Below are 11386 nucleotides of genomic sequence, written 5' to 3'. Positions count from 1 at the left end.
GTCTTGCAGGAGATTTATATTGAAGTCACCTGAGAGTAGTAAGTGATCTTTGTTCATGCGTGCATCAGTTATCATACTTCCTAGGTTTTCACTAAATTGGCTAATGTTTGACTGGAGTTTACCTGGAGTTTACCTGGAGAGAGTTCCGGGGGTCAACGCCCCCGCGGCCCGGTCTGAGACCAGGCCTCCTGGTGGATCAGAGCCTGATCAACCAGGCTGTTGCTGCTGGCTGCACGCAAACCAACATACGAGCCACAGCCCGGCTGATCCGGAACTGACTTTAGGTGCTTGTCCAGTGCCAGCTTGAAGACTGCCAGGGGTCTGTTGGTAATCCCCCTTATGTGTGCTGGGAGGCAGTTGAACAGTCTCGGGCCCCTGACACTTATTGTATGGTCTCTTAACGTGCTAGTGACACCCCTGCTTTTCATTGGGGGGATGGTGCATCGTCTGCCAAGTCTTTTGCTTTCGTAGTGGGTGATTTTCGTGTGCAAGTTCGGTACTAGTCCCTCTAGGATTTTCCAGGTGTATATAATCATGTATCTCTCCCTCCTGCGTTCCAGGGAATACAGGTTTAGGAACCTCAAGCGCTCCCAATAATTGAGGTGTTTTATCTCCGTTATGCGCGCCGTGAAAGTTCTCTGTACATTTTCTAGGTCGGCAATTTCACCTGCCTTGAAAGGTGCTGTTAGTGTGCAGCAATATTCCAGCCTAGATAGAACAAGTGACCTGAAGAGTGTCATCATGGGCTTGGCCTCCCTAGTTTTGAAGGTTCTCATTATCCATCCTGTCATTTTTCTAGCAGATGCGATTGATACAATGTTATGGTCCTTGAAGGTGAGATCCTCCGACATGATCACTCCCAGGTCTTTGACGTTGGTGTTTCGCTCTATTTTGTGGCCAGAATTTGTTTTGTACTCTGATGAAGATTTAATTTCCTCATGTTTACCATATCTGAGTAATTGAAATTTCTCATCGTTGAACTTCATATTGTTTTCTGCAGCCCACTGAAAGATTTGGTTGATGTCTGCCTGGAGCTTTGCAGTGTCTGCAATGGAAGACACTGTCATGCAGATTCGGGTGTCATCTGCAAAGGAAGACACGGTGCTGTGGCTGACATCCTTGTCTATGTCGGATATAAGGATGAGGAACAAGATGGGAGCGAGTACTGTGCCTTGTGGAACAGAGCTTTTCACCGTAGCTGCCTCGGACTTTACTCTGTTGACGACTACTCTCTGTGTTCTGTTAGTGAGGAAATTATAGATCCATCGACCGACTTTTCCTGTTATTCCTTTAGCACGCATTTTGTGCGCTATTACGCCATGGTCACACTTGTCGAAGGCTTTTGCAAAGTCTGTATATATTACATCTGCATTCTTTTTGTCTTCTAGTGCATTTAGGACCTTGTCGTAGTGGTCCAATAGTTGAGACAGACAGGAGCGACCTGTTCTAAACCCATGTTGCCCTGGGTTGTGTAACTGATGGGTTTCTAGATGCGTGGTGATCTTGCTTCTTAGGACCCTTTCAAAGATTTTTATGATATGGGATGTTAGTGCTATTGGTCTGTAGTTCTTTGCTGTTGCTTTACTGCCCCCTTTGTGGAGTGGGGCTATGTCTGTTGTTTTTAGTAACTGTGGGACGACCCCCGTGTCCATGCTCCCTCTCCATAGGATGGAAAAGGCTCGTGATAGGGGCTTCTTGCAGTTCTTGATGAACACAGAGTTCCATGAGTCTGGCCCTGGGGCAGAGTGCATGGGCATGTCATTTATCGCCTGTTCGAAGTCATTTGGCGTCAGGATAACATCGGATAGGCTTGTGTTAATCAAATTTTGTGGCTCTCTCATAAAAAATTCATTTTGATCTTCGACTCTCAGTCTGGTTAGCGGCTTGCTAAAAACTGAGTCATATTGGGACTTGAGTAGCTCACTCATTTCCTTGTTGTCATCTGTGTAGGACCCATCTTGTTTAAGTAGGGGCCCAATACTGGACGTTGTTCTCGATTTTGATTTGGCATAGGAGAAGAAATACTTTGGGTTTCTTTCGATTTCATTTATGGCTTTTAGTTCTTCCCGCGATTCCTGACTCCTAAACTAAATTGGATTTAGTAATGCTATGAGGTCATCGTAATGCTTGCTTAAAGATCTGATATTGTAGTTAAAGATAGTTATGTTGTTGTTGGCACTGAGAAGTGCCTTTGATTGTTCTGCAGTGTAGTAACAGGCACATAAAATGCACATACACTATATAGATTTCACCTGAGCATACCCAAGAAATCAATCTGAGTTATTTCATTTCCCATTAACTATATTGGGGTTTCCTAGGGGAAAGCTACATTGTATGGTTTATATGCACCAGTAACACACGTGTGGCCTCAAAACCACGTTTTGAGGCCACACGTGTTTGTTAATTAGCCAGTGGAAATCAAGGACCCCAATGGAAATCAAGGACCACAAAGGAAATCAAGGACCACAATGGAAATCAAGGACCCCATTGGAAATGAAGGGCCCCAATGAAAACAGGTTGCTTTCTCTTACTTGGGTAATTTACACTATGTATGATAATTGTACTAATGTGTACCTGTACCTAAATAGACTTACAAGGCAGCAGTGGAGATTAATCCAGCGGAAATAAGTCGCCAGGATTTTTTTTTACGGGGGGGGGGGAGTATTAAAGGTAATTTACATATTATGTTACTATGTAAGACAATTGTAATCATTTAAAATTGTAAAATTGTACCTGAATAAACTTCCTTAAGTTGCTAACTTAGTAACTTTTACTTATTTACTAACTTACTTTTACTGGAGAGTTTACCTGGAGAGAGTTCCGGGGGTCAACGCCCCCGCGGCCCGGTCTGAGACCAGGCCTCCTGGTGGATCAGAGCCTGATCAACCAGGCTGTTGCTGCTGGCTGCACGCAAACCAACATACGAGCTACAGCCCGGCTGATCCGGAACCGACTTTAGGTGCTTGTCCAGTGCCAGCTTGAAGACTGTCATTACGAAAGCAAAAAGACTTGGCAGACGATGCACCATCCCCCCAATGAAAAGCAGGGGTGTCACTAGCACGTTAAGAGACCATACAATAAGTGTCAGGGGCCCGAGACTGTTCAACTGCCTCCCAGCTTACTCTACTTATTTACTTGCCTACTGACTTGACTTATTTAATTACTTTCTTTTACTTTAATTAAGTCATTAATCTTTTTTTCAACTGACATACCTGTCTATAAGACCCTTACAAGTCTGAATTTTTTTTTGTGAATACAATACACATATTTAAATACATATATGAATACACATGTTTAAAATCAACGACCCCAATGGAAATAAGCTACTTTGTATGACTTTTTGGGGGGAATATCCTTAGTAATTTACACTATGTATGATAACTGTACTGATGTGTACCTAAGCCTAAATATCTTATTTATTTACTTTACTCACGTAATTACTTACTTGCATACGTACTTACTTACTTACTTAACTTACATGTTTGGGTTATCCTAGGTTCTTTACACATATGCTGCTATGTATGATAATTCTATGTAGCTATATTTGTGTATATCTGAATAAATTTACTTACTATGTACATTATTATTGTGAAGGGAAAGGGAGCCACGAGGCCATGAAGGGTAATATTATGGTGGGAGGCGAGGCGGCCGCCGCGTACCTTCACTCCCTAAATATCTCTGCTGCTGCTGCTGCTGATTTTATTTTTATGTCTGACCTTCATTATTGTACCAAGTTGGTCCAACGATCCTTCAAGGTGAGATGCAACCTGGATGTTAATGTTATTTAGGATGATTCGGTGTTGTTAATTTGAATGTTAGAGGTGGTGGGTGGATGTTTGTTTGTGGATACTCAGGAAGTTTTGTCTTTTTTTCTAGTACCGGTGTAAGTTAGTTTATTTAGATACAGGTACATATAAGTACAGTTATCAGGCATACTTTAACATGTGTGTAAATTACCTAAGAGTCAGACAAAGTGACTATTTCCATTGGGTTAAGTTTATTCATTGACAGGTATACATACATACAATTATATAAATTATCATACCTGGAGTTTACCTGGAGAGAGTTCCGGGGGTCAACGCCCCCGCGGCCTGGTCTGTGACCAGGCCGCCTGGTGGATCAGAGCCTGATCAACCAGGCTGTTGCTGCTGGCTGCACGCAAACCAACGTACGAGCCACAGCCCGGCTGATCAGGAACCGACTTTAGGTGCTTGTCCAGTGCCTGCTTGAAGACTGCCAGGGGTCTGTTGGTAATCCCCTTTATGTATGCTGGGAGGCAGTTGAACAGTCTCGGGCCCCTGACACTTATTGTATGGTCTCTTAACGTGCTAGTGACACCCCTGCTTTTCATTGGGGGGATGTTGCATCGTCTGCCAAGTCTTTTGCTTTCGTAGTGAGTGATTTTCGTGTGCAAGTTCGGTACTAGTCCCTCTAGGATTTTCCAGGTGTATATAATCATGTATCTCTCCCGCCTGCGTTCCAGCAAATACAGGTTCAGGAACCTCAAGCGCTTCCAGTAATTGAGGTGTTTTATCTCCGTTATGCGCGCCATGAAGGTTCTCTGTACATTTTCTAGGTCAGCAATTTCACCTGCCTTGAAAGGTGCTGTTAGTGTGCAGCAATATTCCAGCCTAGATAGAACAAGTGACCTGAAGAGTGTCATCATGGGCTAGGCCTCCCTAGTTTTGAAGGTTCTCATTATCCATCCTGTCATTTTTCTAGCAGATGCGATTGATACAATGTTATGGTCCTTGAAGGTGAGATCCTCCGACATGATCACTCCCAGGTCTTTGACGTTGGTGTTTTGCTCTATTTTGTGGCCAGAATTTGTTTTGTACTCTGATGAAGATTTAATTTCCTCGTGTTTACCATATCTGAGTAATCAAAATTTCTCATCGTTGAACTTCATATTGTTTTCTGCAGCCCACTGAAAGATTCGGTTGATGTCCGCCTGGAGCCTTGCAGTGTCTGCATTGGAAGACACTGTCATGCAGATTCGGGTGTCATCTGCAAAGGAAGACATGGTGCTGTGGCTGACATCCTTGTCTATGTCGGATATGAGGATGAGGAACAAGATGGGAGCGAGTACTGTGCCTTGTGGAACAGAGCTTTTCACCGTAGCTGCCTCGGACTTTACTCTGTTGACGACTACTCTCTGTGTTCTGTTAGTGAGGAAATTATAGATCCATCGACCGACTTTTCCTGTTATCCCTTTAGCACGCATTTTGTGCGCTATTACGCCATGGTCATTTTTTTTTTTTTTTTTTTTGAACAAGACGGCCGTCTCCCACCGAGGCAGGGTGACCCAAAAAAGAAAGAAAATCCCCAAAAAGAAAATACTTTCATCATCATTCAACACTTTCACCACACTCGCACATTATCACTGTTTTTGCAGAGGTGCTCAGAATACAACAGTTTAGAAGCATACACATATAAAGATACACAACATATCCCTCCAAACTGCCAATATCCCAAACCCCTCCTTTAAAGTGCAGGCATTGTACTTCCCATTTCCAGGACTCAAGTCCGACTATATGAAAATAACCGGTTTCCCTGAATCCCTTCACTAAATATTACCCTGCTCACACTCCAACAGATCGTCAGGTCCCAAGTACCATTCGTCTCCATTCACTCCTATCTAACACGCTCACGCACGCTTGCTGGAAGTCCAAGCCCCTTGCCCACAAAACCTCCTTTACCCCCTCTCTCCAACCCTTTCGAGGACGACCCCTACCCCGCCTTCCTTCCCCTATAGATTTATATGCTTTCCATGTCATTCTACTTTGATCCATTCTCTCTAAATGACCAAACCACCTCAACAACCCCTCTTCTGCCCTCTGACTAATACTTTTATTAACTCCACACCTTTTCCTAATTTCCACACTCCGAATTTTCTGCATAATATTTACACCACACATTGCCCTTAAACAGGACATCTCCACTGCCTCCAACCGTCTCCTCGCTGCTGCATTTACCACCCAAGCTTCACACCCATATAAGAGTGTTGGTACTACTATACTTTCATACATTCCCTTCTTTGCCTCCATAGATAACGTTTTTTGACTCCACATATACCTCAACGCACCACTCACCTTTTTTCCCTCATCAATTCTATGATTAACCTCATCCTTCATAAATCCATCCGCCGACACGTCAACTCCCAAGTATCTGAAAACATTCACTTCTTCCATACTCCTCCTCCCCAATTTGATATCCAATTTTTCTTTATCTAAATCATTTGACACCCTCATCACCTTACTCTTTTCTATGTTCACTTTCAACTTTCTACCTTTACACACATTCCCAAACTCATCCACTAACCTTTGCAATTTTTCTTTAGAATCTCCCATAAGCACAGTATCATCAGCAAAAAGTAACTGTGTCAATTCCCATTTTGAATTTGATTCCCCAAAATTTAATCCCACCCCTCTCCCGAACACCCTAGCATTTACTTCCTTTACAACCCCATCTATAAATATATTAAACAACCATGGTGACATTACACATCCCTGTCTAAGACCTACTTTTACCGGGAAGTAGTCTCCCTCTCTTCTACACACCCTAACCTGAGCCTCACTATCCTCATAAAAACTCTTTACAGCATTTAATAACTTACCACCTATTCCATATACTTGCAACATCTGCCACATTGCTCCTCTATCCACTCTATCATATGCCTTTTCTAAATCCATAAATGCAATAAAAACTTCCCTACCTTTATCTAAATACTGTTCACATATATGCTTCAATGTAAACACTTGATCTACACATCCCCTACCCACTCTGAAACCTCCTTGCTCATCCGCAATCCTACATTCTGTCTTACCTCTAATTCTTTCAATTATAACCCTACCATACACTTTTCCTGGTATACTCAGTAAACTTATTCCTCTATAATTTTTACAGTCTCTTTTGTCCCCTTTCCCTTTATATAAAGGGACTATACATGCTCTCCGCCAATCCCTAGGTACCTTCCCCTCTTTCATACATTTATTAAACAAAAGTACCAACCACTCCAACACTATATCCCCCCCTGCTTTTAACATTTCTGTCATGATCCCATCAGTTCCAGCTGCTTTACCCCCTTTCATTTTACGTAATGCCTCACGTACCTCCCCCACACTTACATTCTGCTCTTCTTCACTCCTAAAAGATGGTATACCTCCCTGACCAGTGCATGAAATTACTGCCTCTGTTTCTTCCTTAACATTTAAAAGTTCCTCAAAATATTCTCGCCATCTACCTAATACCTCCATCTCCCCATCTACTAACTCCCCTACTCTGTTTTTAACTGACAAATCCATACTTTCCCTAGGCTTTCTTAACTTGTTTAACTCACTCCAAAATTTTTTCTTATTTTCATTAAAATTTCTTGACAGTGCCTCTCCCACTCTATCATCTGCTCTCCTTTTGCACTCTCTCACCACTCTCTTTACCTTTCTTTTACTCTCCATATACTCTGCTCTTCTTATAACACTTCTGCTTTGTAAAAACCTCTCATAAGCTACCTTTTTCTCTTTTATCACACCCTTTACTTCATCATTCCACCAATCACTCCTCTTTCCTCCTGCGCCCACCCTCCTATAACCACAAACTTCTGCCCCACATTCTAATACTGCATTTTTAAAACTATTCATCCTGGAGCCTACCCATCAACCTTTTATCCACCAATACATAATCTAATAAACTACTTTCATTACGTGCTACATCATACCTTGTATATTTATTTATCCTCTTTTTCATAAAATATGTATTACTTATTACCAAATTTCTTTCTACACATAGCTCAATTAAAGGCTCCCCATTTACATTTACCCCTGGCACCCCAAATTTACCTACTACTCCCTCCATAACATTTTTACCCACTTTAGCATTGAAATCCCCAACCACCATTACTCTCACACTTGATTCACAGAATCAGGGACTATCATGAGAGGGACTGGATAGAAGGAATAAGATTTATGCAACTGTTTGGGGCACATGCTTATATTCCAGTGGTGTATGGTAATATGCCTAATTGGTTGAATCTTGTGAGGCCAGCATTGACCTATGGTTAGCACACTGGCCTGCAAGTTTTAGCACTAACCAGACATAGGTTTGAGCCCCACCCATTCTATGATTTGATTATTTTATTATTATTATTATTATTATTATTATTATTATTATTATTATTATTATTATTACCACTGGGAACAAAGCAAACACTGCACATAATAGCAAAACTAAAAAGAACATGTAATAAAAGATAGGTGGATAAAGTTTTGTGGCGAGTGCCATCAGCCTATGTCCTCAGGTCCATTGTGTAGTGGTACAGGAGAACATCGGATTTTTCTCTGGGCAGATGTTAGAAACACTTCAAACAATACATGTGCAGGTGTTATTATGTACTGATTATTTGCAGTAGAGGAGTGTTCACAAGAGAGATGGATGCAGTATTGGAAGACATGAGTAGTACATTAGGGTAAGGGAAGTGAGAGGAGTTATGAAGGGGTTATAATGAAGGATGGAGTGTACGGGACATGGTGGGGGGGGGGAAGAAGGCACCAGTGCCATTTGAGTTTTATGTAGTACATTGGAGGTTATTAAGTGTATTTCTGGTTAGGCTTATCAATAGATGTTAAGAAAGAGTCTTAAATTTGCATGTTAATCACAAATAAGATAGGTGCTGATTCTAAGTTTTCTCTCCACAGGTGAATCAAGATGTCTTCGATTAGTGATACTTCAACTTGGTTAAAGTTCTTCACTGAGGCAGGAATCCCAGCAGGAGAAGCAACCAATTATGCCATCACCTTTACAGACAATCGTATAAAGCAAGACATGCTCATGGATCTCAATAGGGAATATTTGAGAGATATGGGCATCACTGTAATGGGGGATGTTATAGCAATACTGAAACATGCCAAAGTTTTTACGGGTCAATTATCTCGTCAAAGGGTCTTGCAGGCTTCTTCACCACAAACTTCTCAGTATGACACAGCTGCATCACATTCATCTACTAAAAAAAGTACACCTGCATCTAGAATGTTAGAACACTATGTTCGGAAAGAAGGGCCTCCTTCTCCACCTAATGGTAACTCCAATCTCTCTCAGAGCTTGTCAGCACGACTGGGTAGTGGCATTAAAAGGTCAGTTGAAGATGAAGATTCATCCGGTTCCAACAAAAGAAGTTCTGTATTCAATCGTTTAGGTGATAACTCTGTGACAAGCACTACTAGTGAAACTCCCAAGATTACAATCACTATGCATGGGAAGGATTTAATTCGTACAGCTGCTGGTGCTGAAAGTAGTAAAAAAACATCACCATCAGTTTTTGGGCGATTAGGTAACAAAGATGACAACACAAATGGAGGAGGTGCTTCTGAACGGGAACCTTGTACTGGAAAGCCACTGGAGTATCAAGGAATCCTGAAGTATTCAGCCAAAGACAGTTATGATAAACCTAGTTTTGCCAGGAAAAAAGTTGTACCCAATCCAGGAGGGACTAAAGTTGCAACTATGACTGCAGATACAACAACAGGTATTAAAAGCAGATTAGGGCTCCAGAGTATCACATCAAACAGTTCCTGTACAAGTGCCGGAATATTTGCAAGAGAGACAGAGGAGGCTCGTAAATCAAAATCACCAGCCAAACCTACTATATCAAGTAGTATCTCTTCCAGTCGCTTGAAAGTTAATTCATCACCAGTAAAGTCAAAAAAATCCTTGTCACCAGGAAGAACTGTTGTATCAGCAGCTGCAACATCGTCTAGTCCTTCTCCAGGCAAAAAATATGTTAAGAAGATAGTCAAAGTAAACAAAAAAACAGGTGAAATTGTGAGTGAAGAAAAGATTGTATTAAAAACAGATGTTTTCAGCAGACTTGGTAATTAATGTGGAACTGTAGCTTTCCATGTTGTGATAAGGAAAGTTAAAAGCAAGTGTGTATATAGTAATAAAAATTTGTGCATTAATATTGCTTTAATCACTGCCACTCATATCAGTACAGTGTATGGAACTGGAAGAAAGGTTGAATATACAGTTCAGAATAAATTTATGTTTGCTAAACATTATACGTTGCCAGTGAATCATGTTGCTAGCAGTCATTAATTTAATTCTCGGTGGCTTTGGTCATGCCACTAATGGCCATACTGCAGCAAACATAAAACTGCAAATATTCTTTCACAAACCCTATTATAATTAAGAAAATTATTTGGATATACTGTAGTACATATTTGGTATACTGGATTTCTTTATATGTGGTTCATTCTATTTAAGTTTTTATATTGCTCTTGGTTGTAAGTAATTTAGTAAATGCATATACCTTATAAAATGTTATTTTAGGTGTTATTCTTAAGAATCATATGCTTTCAATATCTTGAAAAGTATAAGTTTACTTTTTACAAGCTAAAACTAAACGGAAAACTGTTTAAAAGTGGTATCTAATAGACTATATTGTATACACTAACTGTTTGAGAATGTCACCTATAATTGAATACAAAAACCACTTCTTTGAGGAATTACAGTATAACCACAAAATGTATCTTGTTTTGCTTAAGGAATCTTAATTAACAATGCAATGTGCTAATTGTTACATGTCAGATTTTTTTTTAACTAGGTTGTATTGTGCAAGCAGAATCAATAGATTGGCTTATTTACTATTTATGTTTATTTTATTATTATTGTTAGCAGCAGTAGTACTGTAGCAGTAGTTATAGTATATTCATACTATCAGAAGTATTAGGTAGTAATACTGTAAGAGGATCTAATAATGCTCCTGTATTCAGTATTATTGTAATAGGATCTAATAGGGTTTAGTATGTTTGTAATGTATTTAGTATTGTATAACTAGTACAGGCAGTACAGTAGTTTATCTGGTATCAGTATGTGGTATTACTGTAATTTTAGCTTTAACTAGTGTTTAGTATTACTGTAGCAGAATTTAGCAGTTGTAGGATTGTTCGGTAGTGGTTATAGTACAGTAGAACATTTGTCATAGGATTTAGTACAGTATTTGCAGTGGCATTTAGTGAAGTATTTGTAATAGTATCTAGAACAGTATTTGTAGTGTTTTATAGCTATAGTAGTAAGTACTGTAGTTGTATTTAAAAAATTGTTTATTTTAGTAGTAATATTGAGCAGTTGTAGGAATATTTATCAGCGGAACCTCTGTTTACACATCTTCCTTGCATTATGTGGATACAGTACAGTATGTAATTGATTATGGCAGACAGAAGAGATGTTACCAGCCAAAATGCATATAGAGTATAACTACTACTGTTGCTATAGTAGTACCATAGTATATAAAAAAAGAGAGAAATTATTTTACATAATTATTTTAAAAGTAGAAAAGAATCCTTACTCCATGAGCCACGTGTTGTATGAGGAGACTTAAAATGCTTGGAGCAAG

The 11386-nt window shown here is 40.1% G+C and overlaps 1 protein-coding gene across 1 annotated transcript; it reads left to right on the top strand.

The window, feature by feature from the left end:
- The first annotated feature begins 3619 nt into the window (after positions 1 to 3619).
- Positions 3620 to 10403, top strand: LOC128692983 (uncharacterized protein C19orf47). The gene is made up of 2 exons (XM_053782393.2): positions 3620 to 3755; positions 8691 to 10403. Exon 2 carries the CDS (start codon positions 8701 to 8703, stop codon positions 9868 to 9870), a length of 1170 nt encoding a protein of 389 aa, XP_053638368.1. The 5' UTR covers positions 3620 to 3755; positions 8691 to 8700; the 3' UTR covers positions 9871 to 10403.
- Positions 10404 to 11386: the final 983 nt, after the last annotated feature.

The sequence above is a fragment of the Cherax quadricarinatus genome, chromosome 38 (genome assembly GCF_038502225.1).
Source record: "Cherax quadricarinatus isolate ZL_2023a chromosome 38, ASM3850222v1, whole genome shotgun sequence".
Classification (NCBI taxonomy): Eukaryota; Metazoa; Arthropoda; class Malacostraca; order Decapoda; family Parastacidae; genus Cherax; species Cherax quadricarinatus.
This window is presented reverse-complemented; position numbering and strand designations above follow the sequence as displayed.